We start from the raw sequence: 22,293 nt of genomic DNA on the forward strand, positions 1-22,293 counted from the left end.
ACATTTGGCATTTTATGTATTTATTTGTTTTTCTTTTGATACAGCCAAAGGGGAAGGGTGGGGCTAAATAATGTTTTTAAACATATACACATTCACACATATCAAACAGGAATTTATAAAAAAAGTTATATGAAAAGACAAGGCATCCCGCATGTAATACAATAGGACATAACACAACAAAACGCCAGATAAATGCGACTGTGAAGGCATCATCATACGTTTAATATCACATAGTGATGACAAAGGCAGGGCCACAAAGGTGGAGTAATTGGTGCAAACAGAAGACATAATACCAGAGGAAATGCCGCCACCACCTACACAGATAGCATGCAACGCTGAATAACTATTGCCATGTACTATATGTTAGTCGTTCTGGTGTCATAACTGCACCGGGCTCAACGCAAGCACAAGTAACAACCGATTTCTTATTGTGGAATGAATTTCTGTAGCTGCAAACCAGGCTCGATTCAAAAGGAACGACGGGATACGACAGTGGAGAAGGCACATCTCCAGGTTCAAAATGAAACCAAATAATTGTAAGCATTAAATCAATGAAATACAGTACGGTAAGATAAGAATAAAATAGTATATAACCGACATGAACAAGTACAAAAGATGAATAATGGAAAGAATAGTGGTATTTACTGTAACAATAGAATAGATCAAGACCAAAACACTGGGCTCAAAAACAACAAAAGGCAAGAAAAAACATACATGAATGTCAAAACATTGAAATACATGTAACTGTTTTATTAACCTTAATCCTGTGAACAGCTTCGAAACATTTGGTCACTATGTTTTAGCATATGTTACCTAAAACTCTAAGCTAATGACTCTACTGATCTATTATCCAGGTTATTTTAGTACTGGTACACATATAACCTTAATACTTAATTAAAAATGGTCCATAAATTATATTATTTAAAGCAAGAGATGCATATCAAAAACTACTATAATGTTTCTAGATGGTGTCTACTAATACAAAATTGATCATGTGCGGGGTCTTTAGAGTCAAAGTGACACTTAAAGGCTATTTTATTTCACTATGGAACTGTGCAACGGTCACATGATAGGTCCTGCTTTCAGCCATGCAGCTGACATTTATAACCACGTGTTTTGTTTTTAATTATGAGATCCCTGGAATGGAAGCTGTGCTCGTTTGTTTGTTCAGAATTTGTGCATCCAAAAAGCATGCATCTAAAAATACACTGTTAAATCAGCTCGAAACTATTTTTGAGAAGAAAAATGGCTGATTTTTTTGTTCTAATCTTGCCCTTATACAGTCTGTATGATAACAAGGAAGAAAGAGAGAGAGAGAACAACAAGACATAATTCAACGCATGCCTGTAAATGATCAAATTCACATCACAAAAAGAGCAACATTTACTGTTTTTATCTTTTTTTTTTGCAGTCAATGTTTAGCCCTCAATGACTTTAAAATGCTGTCAGAGTAGACTGACTGATATAATTTCCAGGCAGGAAAGCATAATTAACCATGCTCGCAGGCACAACAACTGCCAAAGTGTTTAAGTTATCTCTACCAACAGCCAACCAGAGTGGTGAAATCTGCAGAGTGGTCAAATGGGAGGCCTCTGGTACTCCTCACCCTATGGTAACAATCTGTCTCCGTAACATCGCTGTAGTTACAATGCTCACAGGGAAAGAGACCAGCCAGTGAAAGTCTTAAAATGGAAATATCTCAGTAAATGGTGCTACTAATAATACTGAGGCGAGAGACAAAGAAAGGCAACTTTATATTCATCAGACTGCTCTTTTGCCAAAAACTATTCTTGTGCAAGTTATGCTGGAATTTTTTTTTTAGCGTAAACATAGAATTGGCACAAAAAAAAATACATTGTAGTACACAAAGAGGGCTGGATGAGATTGGAGAATAAAAGATGAGGGGACTTTATTTCAATGCAGTACATTACTTCTGCACTGAGAGAACAAAGACGAGGGAATACTACACTGCATCTGCATGCAAACATACCCTTTCCACGCATTCACACTCACACCTGCGCACATATACTGAATAAAGCCCTGTTGCAAAGGCAAAACGGCAGCTGAATGAATCCTGTGCTTTTTGGATTTTGGTTCATAGTTAATCTGAGTCGCGCCACTTGAGCCAATCACTGCGCCGCCTTCTGGGCATGCTGGGTGTGGCACTTCATACACAGGATCCTACCATCCAATGGATAGCAGCCATTTTCATCCGCTTCTATGGAGAGAGGGCGAGCACAATCCTGCAGGACAAAATACAGTTATTTAATTTATTTATTAGCATTTTGTTTCTTTTTAGGGGTTATTGAATACAATATATGATGTATATTGTGATAAAAAATTTGTGTTACCTCACAACGGTAACACTTGAGGTGGAAGTTCTTGTCAAGAGCCACCACCCTGACTGTCTCCTCGCTGCCCGGGGCTGGAATAATGGGTTCATTACAGCTCACACACAGAGGGGAGAAACGCCTGAAATAGAAGGTGGAAAGCTTCACATTTACACTCATAGTCAAGGAACACAAAAAGCAATATACTCTAATGAAACCAAATCAAATTAGTTGCTTCTGGGCCTGCCAACTAGTCGTAGTGAGAATTCATGGTTATTATTTTATGCTGTGTAAGCTTTTTATCAGCAGGAAAGGGAAAAACAAGTTTCAGTTAGTCTAAATCAGGTGAACTGAAATGAAAATAAGCAGCGAAAATTATTTTTAAGTAAACTGAAAATAAATTTAAAAAAAAATATTATTTAAGAAAAACTAAAACTAAACAGAAAGGATATTGCCTTGGTTTAAAAAAAAAAAAAATGAACATAAATTAATTTCAGTTTCAGATTTTTTAGCTATAATATATCACTTCCAAACAAAGGAGACAGCATGAATTCCCGTCAACTGTTGTTACATTGAACAACAGAGAATTGAACGAACTTGGCGTTCCAGGAGATGGCGCTATGACATAAATGCTTCACATCGGACACTAAAGTAGCGCCAAGATTAAACATTAAACATTATTACAACCAAGATTTCCAACCATATATTTTGTATGTGTTTGTCGATACATACTTCTGAGACATTACAACTGGCCCAAACAATAAACAAAAACAATACTGTAAAACTAAAATTAAATCTATAAAAACTAAAATTTTCTGAAAAACTGAAACTAAACTAAAACTAGCAAACACACTCTAAACTAAACTGAAATGAAATAAAAAAATAAATAAATCTAAAATTAAATTAAAAGTAATTGAAAATTCCAAACTATCATAACACTGATTGATACTCATAGTTAGGGGAACATCAAAGCAATATATTCTAATGAAACCAAATCAAATGTGTTGCTTATGGGCCTGTCGACTGGTGGTAGTGAGGATTAATGGTTCATATTTTATCCTCCAGCATTCTGTGTAAACTTTTTAATCAGCACGAGATTCAGTTTGTAAGTCAGCAAGTTTGAGTTAGTCCAAATTAAGTTAGGAAGACGTGTTGCTGTCTCCTTCCTCCAGCACCACCACTCTTATCAGTAATCCTGATATTCGACCGAACAAAAACAGCCTCCCTCTTTCATTCCTTCAACCACCGTCTTGAAAAGGTTGGCATTGGGATATTTGTGCATCTCCAGAAACCTGTTGAGCCTTGCATAATGTTTAAAAGTAGCTGTGTTTCTCCTTCCGACCAGAAATGTGGGCTTTTCTTTTGGACATGCATGTCTGCAACCTATTGGATAGTTAGTTTGTGTACAACACACAGAGCTGGCCGTAAACAGGCAAGAGGCTGTGAGGCATTGTGTCGCAAAGTGTCGTAAAAAAACCCCAATTGAGACAAATATTTCAAATGTGCTGTATACATGTCCAAAGAATGCTCCTAAAACCCCAATAACATCGGCATATCTCATATATCTTAATTGGAAAATGCTCCATTCGGATATGTCCCCATATCAAATTCAGAATACCGTCATATTCGGAATAATAGTGGAATATTAGTGTGCAGGTAAACGTAGTCAGTGAGGAATCAGCAGCCAGTAGCTACCTGTGGTAATCCTGGACACAGTAGGGGTTGTTGTTGTCATCAGTGATGAAGGGCGCCCCCTCAAGTGAGCAGGAACAGGTGCTGCAGCGGAAACAGTGGGAGTGGAAACACTGGCCCACCGCCTTCAGCACGCGGTCTGTGATCCTCTCCCCACATCGGGAACACACTGCCAGGGAATTCTGAGGAGGAGCAGAAAGACGGTATATTCAGCACATTCTAGATACTTTAGGTACACACTGTACACTATTCTATTGGTGTGCACTGTGTACACTACAACATAGGAGTTCAAATCTAAAAACACATGAAATGAAACACATGACACTGCCAAAATGTGAGTTGTAGTTACAATGAAAGTAAAAATAAAAGACGAAGACATTTCAGTGAACAACTCTTCTTTATGTGCTTTTGGTCTTTAAGCAGTGACCGTTGGCTCTGTGCGTCTCCTCACCACATAGCAGTCCTCACACTGAGGCGCGTCATCCCTGTCATAGAACTGCATGCCCTGCAGGGGGCGATGACAGCTCATGCAACAGAAGCAGTTGGAGTGGAAGAGTTTATTCATGGCCCTCACTGCTGGCTGGGTGCGGGACAGAGCCTCGCCACACTTCCCACAGACCTCTAAAATGGGAAAAAAGAGGTGGGGGGGAGTTGGGGAGAGGAAGGCAGAGAGATAGACGTTGAAGAGAGTACAATATACAAACAAGATTGTTCACAAATACATCCATCTTCCTACTCGGCTCCGCTTGTGTTTATTACAGTGTCATCGCCTAATTAATGAGTATCATATTGAATTGGACAAAATCATTTCCACAGATGATAGACTTGCATAATTTTATGGATTTGTTCAGTTTGTTCACTTTTTATAGTGTCTAGGATTTGGTGTTATCTAGTGGTGAGGTTGCATACTGCAACCAACAGAGTACCCCTCTGCTCACTCCTCTCTTTCCAAGATTGCGGTAACGTGAGCAGCCGAGTGCAGAACCGTGGCAACGCTGTTCACCTCGCTTAGAGGCCATAATACCATAATAACACTACTTTAGGAGCAACAGAAGTCAGATGGCGGCTTGCTGTTCCACGGTTTTGCACTCTGCGGCTCACGTTACCGCAGTTTCACCAGTGTGTTGGAGAACTACGGTGGCCTTCAGGTAATATAAAAATGCAAAAGGTTCTCTCTAGAGCCAGAGTTTGGTTTGTCTGTTCTTGGCTACTGTAGAAACATGGCAGAGCAACATGGCGGACTCCGTGAAGAGGACCCGCTCCCTATGTAGATATGAAGGGCTCATTCTAAGCTAACGAAAACACAATAATTCGTAGTTTCAGTTGATTATACACTAATGAAAACATAGTTATGAACATTATATTCCATTTCTGCCAATAGATCCCCCAAAATGTTACACACTGTTCCTTTAATGTTGATATAGTCTATATTCACAGCAAACAGAGAACCACTGCAGAGATAAATGAAAGCCTACTACACATACATTGCTGAACATAAGAATGAACTGTGAATACATTTCATTAATTAAAAAAAATAAATAATGACTAATGCAATTAGGGCAGCAACTAACGATTATTTTAATTGTTGATTAATCTGTCAATTATTTTCTCTATTAATCGAATGGTTGTTTGGTCTATCAGTGTTTCCCAAAGCCCAAGACGACGTCCTCAAATGTCTTGTTTTGTCCACAACTCAAAGATATTCAGTTTACTGTCATAGAGGAGTAAAGAAACCAGAAAATATTCACATCTAAGAAACTGGAATCAGAGGATTTTGACTTTTTTTTTTTTTTAATTACTCAAACCGATTAATTGATTATCAAAATAGTCGGCGCTTAATTTAATAGCTGACAACTAATCGATTAATCTATGCAGTTCTTGAATAAATTTCGATGTGAGTTTCACCATGAATATTACAGCGTCCCCTCTGTTTACGAGTGTGTGTACCTGTAGGAGGGGAGGTGATGACAGGAGCGTGTGTGTCCATGTCTTTAATGAAGTCCTTGGTCATTCTCTCCAGCTCCTCCACTTCCCTCATATTCAGAGGAACGCCTCCACCTGGGATGGCAACTGGGCCAGGGGGAGAGGACTGCTTGCACACACACACACAAAACCATTAGTACATACATATACATTATTTATATAGTTTCATACAACACACCTTATAGAGCATGTTGTTATTTACGATTGAGCAGTTTGAAAACACGGTTAGTGCAGGTCTTGAAATGCATCATTCTGATCTGATGACTACAAACTAAATTATTTGTACTTCCTGTTCCTTTCTAACACACAAAGAGTGTCTCTTAAGTCAAATAAAACTGGAACATACCGCTGATGCAGGAGGAGTTTTCATTGGCTGGTTAAAAGAGGAAGGGGGAGATGCCATCATCTTGGGTTGAGGAGGAGGCACAGCAGCAGGGGGGTTTTGGTTTGCATTCACCTGACTGGCAAACGGAGAACTCTTTATGTGATTAACGGCCGGGGCAGTCGCCACATTGTTTGGTGGAGCAGGAGGTCCGGGTGGAGCTGCGGGAGGTGGAGGGAAGGAGCTGGTGGCAAAGGGAGGGGAAGGTTTTGGTGCAACACCCATTGGGGTGATGTTCTGGTTCAGATTCTGGGTCAGTTTTTGTGCCAGAGATGTTGATGATGTCGTCGGTCTCCCTCCGAAACCAGACTTGGGGGCCACGGCCGGGGCCTTAGCAAATTGCTGAGTAGCAGAGTTTGGTGCAGAGTTGTGATTGGCTTGTCGGTTTGTTCTGGCTCTGAGTTCTTCTGCCCAGGGTGCTGGAGGCGGGCGGTCTCCCATCTCAGGGGGTGGGAGGAAGGAGAGAGCTGGTTTAGGAGCGGTCGGGGGAGGAGCTGGAGGCTTGGGTGCTGGTGCTGAAGAAAACTGGCCCGGCAACTGCAGACAAAAAACAACAACAACAATCAAATTATCTCTTTACAGATTCTTTCAAATCAAAACAAATCACACATTCTATTCTATACAAGCATTCAGTTTCCTCTGCAACATAAAACTTCCATTTACTCTTAACTGATACTCAAGAAAGCGGATTTAATATCCAGTGTATAACATTGCACGCTGAAATGCTGCAAACAGACGCTTTTATTACATTGAATGAGGTACTTTGATTAAAGTAAACATTGGAAGCGCTCCACCGTTTGAGCTTATCAGGAGTGCTTCATCTTCCTGACATTTATTTTTGCGGTTCTGAGCCAACATTATTCTGCCATGATCCAGTACCTCCCAGTTGGATAAAAACACTCTCCATTTATGGCCCTCTCACTGGGTCTCTGGCAGCACACTCTGGCTTCATCACACTCTCATGCTCTCCACTCAATTCAGTGTGCATCACTCTCTCTCTCTCTCTCTCTCTCTCTGCAAGTGTCTCCTCTCTCCGTGTGAATCACCAGCTACCTCACTTTTTGTTTTCTCTTTCAGTCTGGTGTGCTGTATGTGCAGTTCACTTATCATTGAGCTTTCAACCTGAATAGATAGAGACTAATGAAACCAACCTGGCATCTCTTCAAACTATTTCCACTGACCTACCCGCCTTTCTTTTTGTCTGATCTTCTCTCTGTCTGACTCAAAGCCTGCCGATATTTCCCCCTCCATCTTTCCTTCAGCTCATCTTTCTAACAGTGCCCTAATGTCATATTTTTGTTATAGTGTATTCTCCATCCCTCCATGCTTTGTACCTTGGGGTTGAAAGGTCTCCTGGTCTCCATCTCAGACAGCAAGTCAGTTAGAGTGTCGAGCTGTTGATCGAAGCTCGTCTGCTTCTCCACCAGTCTCTGACAGAGGACGACAGAAGGAGACAGTCACAAAAAGTACATTTATTTACACAAATACAGTGATCACAATGCCAAAGGAGGATGAGGCCAGGACGAGCCAAGAGTACAAAGGTGGATGACGATGAGAAATTGTTACAAACTGCAGGTTATCCTCATTTGATTGAGACTGTTTGGTTCTTTTATCTATTACGAAATGCAGAATTGTGCTTGAGCAGTTACTTGGAAAAGTTACTGGATGAAGAAGAATGAATTACAAACAAACAAACAAACTTAACGAAGTGATTAATGATGATGATGAATAAATGAATAATGTTTGAATTTGATTTCCCTGGTTGGATGAAAGAGAACACCAACTGTTCAATTATTACATTTTCGATTTATTTACTTGTTTGCAGAGGAATGTCTAGCATAAACTCTTTACTGATCTAAACACAAAGTAAACTCCTATTTTCATCCTTTCCTAGCCATTTTTTAAATGTTTGTACTTTGTATCAGTGGCTAACAATGTCTAATTCCATACATTGATGGCTTTAGAGCCGGACCAAATAGCTGCAATTGATGCAGTCCTACAATAAACATCTCTGCTATAAACCTTTCGTGGCATGTTTAAAAACTATTTCAGTTGCATGAATGGGCAATAATCCTGTTAGACGCATGAAACTGGGCAATTTACCCCAGACTAATGGTAATATAATTTGTGGGAAAATCTCAAAAGACAGTATTTCCTGCCAACACTCCACGAACTCACTATGGTCCCACAACAATGTCCTCCAGTGTCCTCGCTGATGATCAAATTATACTGAAATGCAGTTACATGCAGCCAAAAGAGGTAACATGCAGACAGGCAAAGCAACTTTAGCCTAATTTGGTGAAGATGCCTTCATGACTCACCTGTGGTGTTCCGGCAGCACTGGGAAAACTGGTACCGGTGGCAGGTAGCGGTGGAGGGGGTGGGGGAGGAGGGGGAGACGGGCAGGAGGGCGGACAGGCACTCTCCTCAGGGGGAGCTGGGAGGGGCAGGTCATCTGCCACTGGAGGTGGAGCGGGGAAGGCGGGAGGGGGGGCCTCAAAGGCAGGGGGTGTGGTTTGGCAATCGGGGGGAGGGGCTGGCAAATCATCGTCCAGTGGAGGAGGAGGAGGAGGGGGTGGGAAGTCTGGCAGAAATGAGGAGGGTTGATTGGTTAAAAGCTGCGACAGAACGGTTTCTTGTATTAATAATCCAGTCCAATTTTACCTGTCATTTATCAGATATACTGAGTGCTTTAACATCATACGTTTATAGCAAAAACAAACAAACAGGATAATAAACTAACTAAACTTTACAAGTCAAGCCAAGTCCTGCCAGTACCTTGATCTATGTTTTCTTGCATTAAAAGGTGCCCTGTGGAGTTTTCTTGTAAACAAAGAAAATGTTTGTTTGATGTTTTCTTACCAAAACACTTCGTGTATATCCTTGAGGTCTAACAAACATCGTATATATCCTTGAGGTCTAACAAACATGTTGAATGCATTTCCTCCCTTACAAAATATTTGGAAATTTGGAACGCCATCAATTTTTCGACCTGAATAGTGTGAAACCAGCAGCTGAAATACTGTGCATGTATGTCCTCATGCATGTGCGCAATACAAACAAAACGGGGGTCCACTTGTAAAAAACATGACTCCATCTGTCTTCAAGTGGTCAGAAACTCCACAGGGTTCCTTTAATTTGGCGGGATTGTCTGACTTTGTCCATGATTTAGATCAACTCAGACATCTTCAAATTCATACTAGTGGTAGAACTATTATATACAGTATATAACTAATTCCCTCAAAAGCAAACTGGTATGGGACTCTGAACTACTTCGACATTTGACTAAAATGTCCCAAAGACAGTAATTATAGTACAGTGACGTAATGTCTCAAAGACAACTCATTAAAACAACGGTAAAACACACCTGATGTGTTCTATTATCTGCTCAACTGTGAAGCTCTGCATGTTGTAACGTAAAAAGCAGCAGGGAGTGGGACAGGGAAGGGCTGCTGACTGAGTGAATGTAACTTAAGATTGACACAAAATATGTTCACAAAATAGCATAAACAATGCACATACCATCACAGAGCGACGGGGGCGGCGGAGGCAGATCTCCCACTCGACCAATCACGGCTGTGCCTACTGGTGTCGGTGATGGACCGGAGGGAGGCGTCAGACTTTTGGGCCGTGGCGGTGCCACAGAGGCAAACTTCTTTGGCTGGTTGTAGAACGACGGCGTGGTGACTTTGAAGTTCAGAGAGGATGTCACCATGACCGGCTTGCTGCTACTGGAGTCCTCCATTTTGGGTATTTATCTGAGGATGAACACAAGAAACATTATGGACCAACAATTGTACATCGCACAGGAAAATATGAATTCTGATACAAGTGGCTGTTTTATAACAAAGGTATGAGACAGGTCACAGTGAAGTTCAAACAACTCCAGACTCAGGATTCACACACCCCACATGATGAAACCAACATTAATCAGCTGACTAAAGTCAAAGGGCTTGCATTCCTTGGCAGCGTAAGCAGGTCGAGTCTTTTGCTGGAGAATTAGTGGTGATGACACATCAACAAAACATTTGGCCTAACAACTCCAAACTACACACTAATTGCAACCACATTTGGACTATGTAGTGCCTTTACACTGAAAAAGTGACAAAATTAACCACACAGAGACGTCAGAATGCAGAGTAAATGCTTCTTGTTTGAGAGTGATGTTGATCGATAGATGTCCTTAAATGCACTGCAAAATGGAAATGGAGGAAAAACGGTGAGAGCTGCAGGAACAACTCAAAACATAAGAGTAATAAATCTTTGGGAGAACTTTTTCTTTTTCTGTTTTGTTTCCAACGTTTAAATTGGCAGTTGCTTCCTAAAATTGCAGTTTGATTGATTCAATCTGTGCATATTGTTTCACATTTCCTGTTTGTACACAACACAAACTTCTTTTATATCAACTGCCAAAACAGTATGCAGATTGGTACCTATTGTATACTTTATAACAGGGATGCAGCTGTCTCGATCCCTAAAGTCCTAGAAAAACTAATGAAAATTGAGGTTTATTGTGGCTTGCAGTGTCTCTTAAAATGTAGTTTGGACTTTCATTTTTTCTGGATTTAGTGAAATAGCAGTAAAAAAGAAAACAACAACCACTAGGCATTCTGCAAATCTAGTATTACTCCCTAAACAGGAAAGCTTTGGCAAATGGTCCACAGTGGAATGAGAGAAAAGTGTATGAACATTTCCTCAGGCCATGTATTCAGAGAACAGACATAGTGGCACTCCCAGATGCTAGAGACAATTTACAATATATAACACACGGCTGTTTACCGTGACACGAGGGAGATCAGTTTGAGGCGGGGATGATAGCAACTATCATAACATTTGCATGTGAGGTGCGTCAAAAGGAGGGCGAGCTCAAATATTTACCTCACACACGCTGGTGGTTAAACAAATGTTGATGATACTTCAGTGTCTCTACCGAGATTCTTCGCAAAGTCTGAACACATTTCCCTGATGACCGCACCAGCCCCCGAACATGAACTTTAGTCAATAGCGCGGTTGTTCTTACTGACCCCCTCCACCAACACACACACAATCATACACTCACGCACACATCTGTAAACAAACTGGCTGTCTTAACTCACACTATGTTGCTGTTTAACAAACTATTATAGCCCGAAGATCCCAAATAGTTGCATGATACTCCTAATAATAATAATATTAATAAATATCTTTGTTGTGTGGCATTTGTCCTCTACATCCTAATGAGGGTTACATAGCATTGATGCCTTCATAGATGTCACGGTTACTAAAAAGAAGAGTGTGGGACTATTTTCTACGTCATCTATAATTCAAAAGTACTTAAAATAAATGTCCATTCATTGTTTTGGCTGCTCTACTAGAGCTGCAGCAAGCCTTCCTAACAAAAAGGCTGCAACCAGTCAGACTAGAAAACAGTGATTAAGGGTTTATTTATGTCTACAGCTTTCTTGAGTTAGCTTTAATATTTAATAATGTTGTCAAGGTTTTCTCGGAAATATGATCCCCAGCATATCAAATATTGCAAATACTGAAATAACTGAAGGGTAACAGTTGTCTTCTTTCTTTGTTATGATATTAGGGCTTTGAAATGGACTCCTTCTAGTTAAACTTATCTTTGCCTTTTAAAGTTACACTCACGTATCCCCTGTGCACACGAGGCTGGCTAGATCTCTCCAAAAGCCACAGAAATATTTTTGTTTGCACTGTGGGTAACATGTCGATTAGTTGTTTACACCATATTTGGGTTTGCATTTGGAGAAAACCTTTCCAGGAAGAGATCAAGCCTGACATAGCCTTGGAAATTACTATGTAGACTGGGCCTAGCTGTCGGTAAAAGCCAAACTAACTAACCAAGATAAGCTGCAGTGTTTCATCCTCATTCCACTTTGTTGGGACACGGGCAACGCTTCAAGTTCTGACAAGACAAAAAACCCTTAGAGCTCATGAAAGTATCTCTGGTGCTCATGTAATAACCAGCTTCTTTCATGAGGAAGCACAGAGACACTTTCTCTTCTGCTTTTTGGGTCAGCTTCCTTTAAATTAATATTTATACATGTCCTTCGGGCATGTGGCCGTGTCAACTGATTCATTGTGTCATCAGATAAGACATCCCATTATGAATCACTGAAGTATTAAAACCTCTTGGCTACAAACTACTTTAACTACACAGGGACATAATTCATCATTTGTTGGGATATACTAATTTGTTGTGTATGCATTTTTTATCAGAGAGCTCTCTATGTATGTACAGTACAGTATGTATGTTTCATTATGTAAATAAGACGGTATATTTGTCATATGTTTTGGCCAAACAAAAGTTAAAAACAACAGCTTTCCACTCTTACTACATAAGAGAAACAATTCCTGACGATACATCGGACTACAACAGCATTATTGATTGATCATAAGCTTCAGAGCAGCAATGCCACAACAAGACATAACTAATTTTAACCATTGGTCTCATCAAAGACATTACAACAATCAGTTGAAAAAAAACTATCTCAAGGCATTTAAGTGGAGATACAAATCCATCAAAATACAGTAGCTCCACTTCACTATCCCACTTGAATAATTCAGAAAATTGCTGCATGAATTGATAAGCTGAGATGGTGATGCTCTAATGGAGATGCAGAAGTGTTCTGGTTGGCAAGTTTCAGCAGGCACTTTGTAGGGACATTTTGCAGAGCAGTTTGCACCAGTGGAAAAATATAATAAACCAAAAGGAAAGAGAGAAAGGAGGACAGGTGTTTTACAGTATTTTAGAAAATAGCCGGCTACTCATGAACCTAGTATCAAGGCCTACTTCAAGTTGAATGGAGTGGACACTTAATTCAAAGACAGATTGACTGGTTCGGTGAAGATAAAGCTCTTTGCTTTAAATAAGGGTTGTGAGTCTGAAGTGCTCTAAACAGAGCACTTGGATTTATAATGGCTTTTTAAAAGGAGTGCTTGACAAGGGGGGGTATAGACTGTGATTTAGTCTTTTCATTAACAGTACTTAAGCTACCTTGTTTCTAAGAGACAATATGCAATAGTCCCCTCAATTATTCAACAGTGATGATAACTTGTGGTCAGGTTCCATCTGGTCCTTGATACGGTCCTGAGGGGTTTAATACGGTGAGATCAGCTCCACGCTGAGCTCCAGACGTCCTACTGCAAATCTATCTTGAAACCTGATCCTTGAGATGAGAGACCCTCGGCCGAGGAACATATTTGGAACTACAGCTCAATGACATCACCTTTTTTTTTTTTTGTTTCTCTCCAACCAGCCTCTCTTTCTATACATCTTTGCTGAAGGATCGAGTGCTTGTGTTAAGCTCTAGCTCACAATCTGATGTACAGACTTGTGTTCTGTGGCCGACCACAACCACTTTTATCTCCTTTATTCTTGTGCTTTCCTCAACTTCTCATTCATCTCTCTCTCACTCACTACTTGAACTGAATGACATCACTTGAGGCTGCATTTAATCATTTCTACTTACTTTACAGCTGTGATGGAGGATGGCATTATGTAGCCTTTAGATAGGGCCCCCGCATAAATCACAAACTGTGCTCTGTAGCTTTTGAACTTTGTATAAACTCCACATGGCTGGACGGCTTTTACAGTCAAGAAAATTGGTTCTCAACCCTGGTTTGGGTACTACAGCCCAGTTGGTTTTCATTCCATCTTATCAGGGACTGGTTTACACAAGGAGGCACGGAGGGTAAATGTAATCACCTTGGAGGATATAAAAACTAGCACGGCTGTGGCACTGATCAACGTGGTTAGAGAATCACTGCCCTAAGCATTTTAAGTCCCATATGGACTACTTAACAGAACAAACAAACAAAAGTAAAACTGAGCTCTTTTTGTGGCACACTTTCTTTTATCTTCGTGTTTTGTCTCTGTGTGGAAAAGTTTCACATGAACACCTTGTTTCCTCTGAAGGCACAGACTACATGACGCAGTAGCTGTTAAGGGGGAGTTAGTTTACCACACTTTTCAAAGGAAAACTCAGCAGCGGTTCATTACTTTGTGGTTGTAGGGGAACTAAATTTGGTTTATGTACTGTGCAACTGGGTTGTAAAAGGTCATATATGGAAGTGTTGTAGCATGGTGCCTCACTGAACTTAAATCTTCTTTGTCCTAATCTTCTTAAAAATACCTAAATTATGTAGGTACAGTATTTATTCACATAGTGATATTTTCTTGAAGTACCACTGTGCCCACGTAAATTTAGTAAAAACATGTTGTGGTTGGTAGTTTTCCTACTAAAAGAGATCCTTCTTAAAAAAGTCCTTTTAAAAAAAACAACACTGGTAGAGGTAAAGCTCCCAAATTATGGAGCCTTCAAATTAATCTGGTGAGCTTGTGTTTACAACATGGGAAGTCGTGTACACGATATGCTTGGTGTTCAAGTGGTTAAGTCGTGAGAACACCGCTGCTAAGCAACGGCGATATTAACTGTTACTGTCGGCGTCTAGAAGCCAAAGAGGCTAACAATTTAGCAAGCTAGCAAGCGGGTAACATAATGCAGGAAATGCAAAGGCATAATGACAGAGGAAAAAGATGAGGCTGTTGGGAATATCAACATTTTCCTCAGACATATAAAGTCATATAAAGGTTGTGAATACCACAAGAGGGAGGCGTTCATATGGACTCTTCTCGTGAACACGGACAACGCGACCCCATTTGAAGGCACCATTAATAATAAGCTCATTACTGCCTGGCAGAACAAATAATAATGAAAAAAATAAAGAAATCTAATAAAAACAGTTAATTACAGTTAAAAGCTAATTCCACATTTATAAAGGCTGTTACCCTAACAGAAAGAAAACCTGAATTCCTGACAGTAACTAACTCCGCCACGTCTGGTCAGTCATTGTATCAGTGACTGGTGTGTTGTTGATGAAACTCTCCATTGTTCTGATGTTAATAGCACACCCAGTTTCTGGGAAAGCGTGTCTAGGCCAGCGGTCACTAATGCGGGCACAAACAACCCTTTTGAGTCCAATCTTACAGGTCACTGGACATGCATTGAGCGCCAGTGTTGTGCTCCCTCTCAGACTACAGTTAGATGGCTGATTGAGCAGGCAACATTTCCAAACTGGTAATAACATCAGCCAATGGGCTCCGTGTCAAGCTCTAACCCAAACAACCTTATCTGCTTGCATTGACATTATAGTAGAATGAAGAAGAGTCACAGGACAGTGAGAGACAAAATTAAAGAGCTAGACATGCAGTGATTAGGGGCAAAGGGATGCCCTAAAATAGCATGTGTGTCTTGACTCATGGAGGCTACAATTAAAGAGGATTCCTCATCACCCCAGTCATCAAGGGTAGCATACAGACATTCATAGATCATCTTCATTCACAGATTTTCATTTGCCTCACCAATTTACTGAGGCGTCAGTGACCATCATCCCAGTCTTTTCAACCAGAAGCACCACACTAACCTCAGGCTAACCCAGCCAGAGCCTTTTCGCTTTAAGTTATTCTTAAACACAGTTTACTGTGGCCTTGGGTTGAGGCTCCCCTCCTAGCTAGCTGATGAAAATGCAAATCAAAGAAACAAGGCACAGCTGCTTGACTAACACTGATAATAACAGGATTTTTAAATTCTCTAAATTGTAGAAAAGCTATGCTAAAATGGACATTATTCTCATGTTTTCTCCCAACATCCTTTAACATTATTAGTAGGGGTGTAAGGAAATATCGATACACATGAGTATCGCGATATTATGTGTTGTGATACTGTATTAATTCTCCAAAACACCCCTTCAAAATATGACGGCACACCGTTGGGCCCGGCTGCTATTCGATCTTTGGGAGGTTGTAAAGGGCTCAGTTTTAAAACTAGAGTGAAGACACTGGCATCCTCATAAACTACAAAAACCTAAGGAATCTAGTGGTACCATCATACTAGCTTGTAGCTTGAAGGATGCAAAATGATGCTCCAAAGTTACGCTAAATTTTGGCGAGTAAAAACTGACATGGCAGTTTTCAAAGGTGTTACGTGACCTCTCACCTCAAGTTATGTGAATGAAAATGGGTTCTATGGGTACCCACGAGTCTCCCCTTTACAAATATACCCACTTTATGCTACTCCCATGCAGTTTTGGGCAAAAAAACATGCCATTTTTTGCATGCAGTATAAATGTGTTATTTTCGCCAGTTCTAAAATGGTGTATTTCTGGTGTGTTCTTTATACTACGACAGTTTTCCTAAAATTAAATTTAAAAAATTGCAATACATTGTGATACACAGTTACTAGGGCACAAAGGTGTGGCAGATCTCTTCGAATCCTCTCATACATGACATGATGAGACCCAACTAGGTTATGAATATAGGCCATGTAATGGCGAGGAGCCATACTTGTTGGCCTCCTCAACATGGGCACAAGCCACCTTGGCGCCCCATTGATTAGCTAGAGTTAAATGCAGTTTTCAAGCAAACATACCAAAGGTTTGGTGATTTCAGCATCTCAGTTGTGAGAATTTGCTGGTTTTCATTATCTTGTGATAATAAACTGAATATCTTTAGGTCTTGGGAGTGTCGTCGGACAAGACAAGCAATTGCATGATGTCACCTGGGGTTGTAGAAAATTGTGGCTGAATTTGACACTAAATAACATTTTAAAATGGATGTTTTTTTGATGATGTTTATTCTGATGGCCTCTTCAACATGGGCACAACTGAACAGTAAAGACGTGCCACCTGATAACAGATTTCTATTTACTTGGGCACTATCAATACATTAAACATGCTTGTACCTTGGTGTTCCACCCACCTTGGCACCCCATTCATTAGCTAGAGAGTTAGCCAACTGCTAGCCAATGCTTTGACAGCTGACAGCTATGGGTGAGTGGTCACAAGAAGAACAGCAAATGAAGACAGACAGCTAGGTTAACTAATAATAATTAATAGTTCACTATCTCGCAATATACACAATGGAAACATGTCACATAGCTAGCTATAAACTAGACTTTAAAAGGAGTGCTTGACAAGGATGGGTATAGACTGTGATTTAGTCTTTTCATTAACAGTACTTCAGCTACCTTGTTTCTAAGAGAAGAACAACAACTGAAGACAGACAGCTAGGTTAATTAATAATAATAATAATAATTAACAGTTCACTATCTCGCAATATATACACAATGGAAACATGTCACATAAGCTAGCTATAAACTAGCTAGCTATTGGCACTATCAATAAATGAAACATGCTGTACCTTGGTGTTCCACTCACATTGGCACCCCATTGATTAGCTAGAGAGTTAGCCAACTGCTAGACAATGCTCTGACAGCTGACAGCTATGGGTGAGTGGTCACAAGAAGAACAGCAATTGAAGACGGACAGCTAGGTTAATTAATAATAATTAATAGTTCACTATCTCGCAATATAAACACAATGGAAACATGTCTAGCTATACACTAGCTAGCTATGTGGCTGAGAGAGCAAATCACAGTTTCACATGAACGCTAGTTATTATTAACAGTTAGCCGTTAGAGAATGTTAACGTTATGGAACGTACAAGACGTTCGAAACCGTTGGCTTATTTAAGTCCAGTTAACGGTTACCATGGTAGCGTTTGAAATTCAAATTAACTGACGGTTTGAATGTTAACTGACACTCACCTGCTCGACCGTTAACCTCTCTGGCTTCACTATATCAGTCACACTAACGTTAGTTAGCTGTAGCTATACGCCTACTGTACCACTCCTTTAGCCTTTGGGTCAGTTTCGGTGGCTAAAACACCGCCCCATTTTTGTTTTTCTTACCTCATATGGCAAAATCAGACGGCTTCTTTCAACTGTGCTAGTGTGTTTCTAGTCTGAAGTAAATAAAAGCTACCAGCTAGCTAGCGTAGACAACTTTTTAGCTGGACTTCCTGTTGGAGCTTCCGCATAGCCCTGTCCTTATCGTCTGTGTCCATCAGCTGGTGAGTAGAAACCTACAGTATTCACTCTATGGCCTCTCAGCGAGGGAAACACCACCCACAGAAGGTATCTTTCACTACACAGTCTGCAGTAGCTTCTATCTGGCAGATCCACACTATCACATCACAAACCATTCCCTGAGGTGTAGCCTTCAATCTGTGCTATCATGATACTTGCATTGACAGAAAGACTTTACCTTATTAGGTAGCCTGTGGCAGTCTGATCTCTCCTATCATCCTGATTCAAATACAAATTACTTACCCTGTTAACACAGCTGCAATGTGTATCTCCTTTTTCCTTCCCCCTCTTTCCTTTTGTTCTTCTATTTCTCTCTTTGGTTCCAGGCTGAGTGAGTAAGAGTTGACTGTTAATGGTAACTTCTTTTTCTCTCTCTTCTTCCCCTTTCTTTTCCAGCTATTAGACCCTCCCCCTGTGCTTTTCAGTCTGGAAAAGGAATGACACCATCCTTCCAAACAAGTTCTCTCTCGTTTTACTTTGGCTCAGGAGTTGTGTATTACTATGTAAACAGCACCTCTTTCTCCCTCTCTTTCTCTCTCTCTTTCTTTCTGTGTGTGTTCATAAACTGTCCAGTCAGACCCCTCCTCCTCCTGCTGCTCTTATTTCTCTCTGGATTCTTGCAGCATTCTTCATTGAATGACATCAACCCTGTTGCCTCTCCTTGTAAGGTCAGACCGAGGGAACGAGGGAGCGAGAGGGGGGGAGAGATAATGGGGCTAGAGGCTTGATTAGATACAGACACTAAAAAGCGGTCAGGGTTTTAGACACAAGGAGGTACAATGATGGCTGAAGAAACTATATGCTGGGTTGTTGAATAGGTAGGCTTTTTTTAAACTTTATTAACTGTCAGGAAAAAAATAAGACTGTGCCTTTCTTTCACTTGTCTCAACAGGCAAAGCTGAGGATCAGATTGTAAAAGGCGTCTATTACCAAGTGCGCTGCCACACTGTTATTTGCTTTGCATTATAAGGCAGTAAATATGCAAAGTAGGGCTGTCAAAGTTAACGTGATAATAATGTGTGAACACAAATTTGTTTTAACGCCACTAGTTTCTTTAACGCAATCAATTTTTCAGAGGTTGTAACGGGGTCAGTTTTAAAGCTAGTGAAGATACTGATATCATATGAAACTAGAAAACCTAAGGAATCCATTGGTACCAACCATGTCCTACTAGCTTGTGAAAGAGGTTAAATAACGCTCCAAATTTATGCAAAATTTTGGCGAGGAGAAACTATCATGGCCATTTTCAAAGGGATCCCTTGACCTCTGACCTCAAGATATGGGAATGAAAATGGGTTCTATGGGTACCCAAGAGTCTCCCCTTTACAGACATGCCCACTCTATAATAATCACATGCAGTTTGGGGCAAATCATAGTCAAGTCAGCACACACACTGACAGCTGTTGTTGCCTTTTGGGCTTGAGTTTGCCGTGTTATGATTTGAGCATATTTTTATGCTAAATGCAGTACCTGTGAGGGTTTCTGGACAATATTTGTCATTGTTTTGTGTTGTTAACTGATTTCCAATAATAAATATATACATACATTTGCATAAAACAAGCATATTTGTCCACCCCCATGTTGATAAGTGTATTAAATACCTGACAAATTTCCCTTTAAGGTACATTTTGAACAGATACAAAATGTGTGATTACTTTCCGATTAATTGTGATTAACTATGGACTCATACGAATTATGATTACGAATCATGCGATTAATCGCAATTCAATATTTTAATCGATTGACAGCTCTAGTGCAAAGACTTAGATTGGTTCTCTGCACACAGTTAGTACACTCGTCAATACATTTTATGGCTCTTTCACAAATCATATTTGTTCATCCTGAAAATAAGGATGTGATCGCCCTAAACCTGGTGTTGACACCTCCCATCCTGCACATTAGCCACTTCTATGACTTCATATCCTTTTATGCCTCACCCACACCCACACACCCACACACCCACACATATGCACGTCAAACACCTTGGTGACTCATGCAGCCCAAACCTCATCACACTTTCAGGTGTAGTCATTGCTTGTACAATGCAAGAAATCTCTCATAACATGTCTATTGTTGAGTCCTTTTGACATGCATTAATAATCATAAATTTACATTTATTATCACATTTCTAACTGCAACATTTTGAAAATGTTATTTGATGATTTTAATTATAACACAGGTACAGTAAAAATCCTACAGAGTGAGACCGTTTCACCTCTTCCTAATCCAAATCAACTCAAGAATTCAAGATTTTACTAGAATCAAGTCTCACTTTTACCTATTCTGAGCTGAAATGATCAAATAACCAACGATTTTAATAACTTATCAATGAATAAAGTCAGTTTTCAAGCAAATATACCAAAGATTTGGTAGTTTCAGCATCTCAGTTGTGAGAATTTGCTGCTTTTCATGATTTGATGTGATAATAAACTGAATATCTTTAGGTTTTGGAGTGTCGGTCAGACAAAACAAGCAATTTCATGACTCATTTTACATTTTTTCTGACATTTTATAGACTAAACATTATTTATTAATAAAGAAAATAGGGCTGGGAAACATGACGATATTTATCATCAAAAAGATGTAAAAATGTCAATCGTATATATTTTTCTGTATCGTTTTTATTGCGATATCGGCTATATTTATTTATTTTTTCTCTATAATTTCACTTAAAACTGTTCATTTTGCTCTCAAGTTGTTAAAATGAGAAAATCCTCAGTGCTTTTCCTTTGTCAAATATTTAATCACACAGGAGTATACAAAAATAGGCTTTACCATAGACAATTTTTTATTGAATTACCAGAAAACATGCTATATTGTGATATATATTGTTATTGAGATACGAAGTGACCTATATCGTGATTTTGGCCATATCGCCCAGCCCTAAGAGAAAATAATCGACAGATCAAACGATAATGAAAATAATCATTCGTTACATATTTCTAGATAATCCTGAAACAAGAGAAACAGCATTGGAAACAATTGCAGTTATGTCATAGTTATGTTATATATAGTGTCTTTATTATGGGCTGAATTTGACACTAATTCAAATTAAATTAAAAGAAAAAGATGATTTAAAAAAAAGAAAGATTAAAAAAAGCTGTTATTCCAGTGAACATCAAGTGTGCACTTTGTACTCTGACTCATCTCACACTTTGGTTAGATTGCCACCAACTTCCAGATCCCCTTATGACATTCAGGTTGAGTCAGAGCAGAGTTGCACTTCATTCAGGTTGTGAAACTGTAGGCAGAGTTGTCCTCCTCCATGCAAACCTCTGCAGTAGCGGTTGTATAACCTGTCGCTGCCTGATTCATGACTGTGAACTACAGGGAGTGGACTTTAGGGGTCTTTGATAGCCCATTGTCCCGCAAGGAATGTTTCCAGTCTCTCCCCACTTCCACTGGGACAAAAAAACGTGTTGAATTTCCACTCAGAGATTTCCACAGCAACTCTCTGGTGCTCCCCATCCTGGCTTGCCGGCTCTCAGGCAGGTGATATGCGAGAAGAGGTCAACGTTTGTTTGCCGTTCCAAATACCAGCCAGTTCACAAGCTGTCTTTCTGTCTGAGCAGTGACGGGAGTAAGGAATCTGAAATGACACATGTGTAACACTCTTCTGCCTGTTTTCAGCCAGCTGCAGACATCGGGTGGTGACTGAAGTTTGGAAAGTTTGGATCAGGCAGGGAGAGGGCAGCTCCGGGGGTCCCGTGAGACTGGAGGTGAGACAAAAAAGAAAAACAGGAGGCCGTCAGAATCAGAGCCAGACAGCCTGGAATGCAGCCAAGGAATGAACAGTTCCTCACCCCCTCCCTCACTAAAGTAACATATTTCTCTCTCTCTCTCTCTCTCTCTCTCTCTCTCTCTCTCTCTCTCTGTTTCATGCTGCATGTTTTTTTCACCACTTTTCTCCCCCAGTCCCTCCATTCCTCAGTCTGCCCCTCATACGCTGCAGTTTATTTCCCTTCCCATCTTTCTT

At 40.1% G+C, this 22,293-nt stretch overlaps 1 protein-coding gene across 4 annotated transcripts; it reads right to left on the bottom strand.

Annotated features, from left to right (window-relative positions):
* Nucleotides 1-3: 3 nt before the first annotated feature.
* zyx (zyxin) lies at nucleotides 4-18,889 on the bottom strand. 4 transcript variants are annotated; one of them, XM_074653319.1, is made up of 10 exons: nucleotides 18,561-18,889; nucleotides 9,910-10,145; nucleotides 8,709-8,971; nucleotides 7,722-7,817; nucleotides 6,352-6,924; nucleotides 5,970-6,111; nucleotides 4,474-4,643; nucleotides 4,026-4,204; nucleotides 2,352-2,472; nucleotides 4-2,243 (listed from the first exon to the last, which is right to left on the bottom strand). In XM_074653319.1, the coding sequence occupies exons 2-10, from the start codon at nucleotides 10,130-10,132 to the stop codon at nucleotides 2,130-2,132; spliced, it is 1,881 nt and encodes a 626-aa protein (XP_074509420.1). In that variant the 5' UTR covers nucleotides 10,133-10,145; nucleotides 18,561-18,889; the 3' UTR covers nucleotides 4-2,129. The 4 variants fall into 4 exon arrangements, with proteins under 4 accessions (XP_074509420.1, XP_074509421.1, XP_074509423.1 ...); XM_074653320.1 differs by lacking the exon at nucleotides 18,561-18,889 and adding an exon at nucleotides 18,141-18,437; XM_074653322.1 differs by lacking the exon at nucleotides 18,561-18,889 and adding an exon at nucleotides 17,997-18,125.
* Between the last annotated feature and the right edge of the window lie 3,404 nt (nucleotides 18,890-22,293).

This window comes from Sebastes fasciatus, chromosome 12 (assembly GCF_043250625.1).
Source record: "Sebastes fasciatus isolate fSebFas1 chromosome 12, fSebFas1.pri, whole genome shotgun sequence".
Classification (NCBI taxonomy): Eukaryota; Metazoa; Chordata; class Actinopteri; order Perciformes; family Sebastidae; genus Sebastes; species Sebastes fasciatus.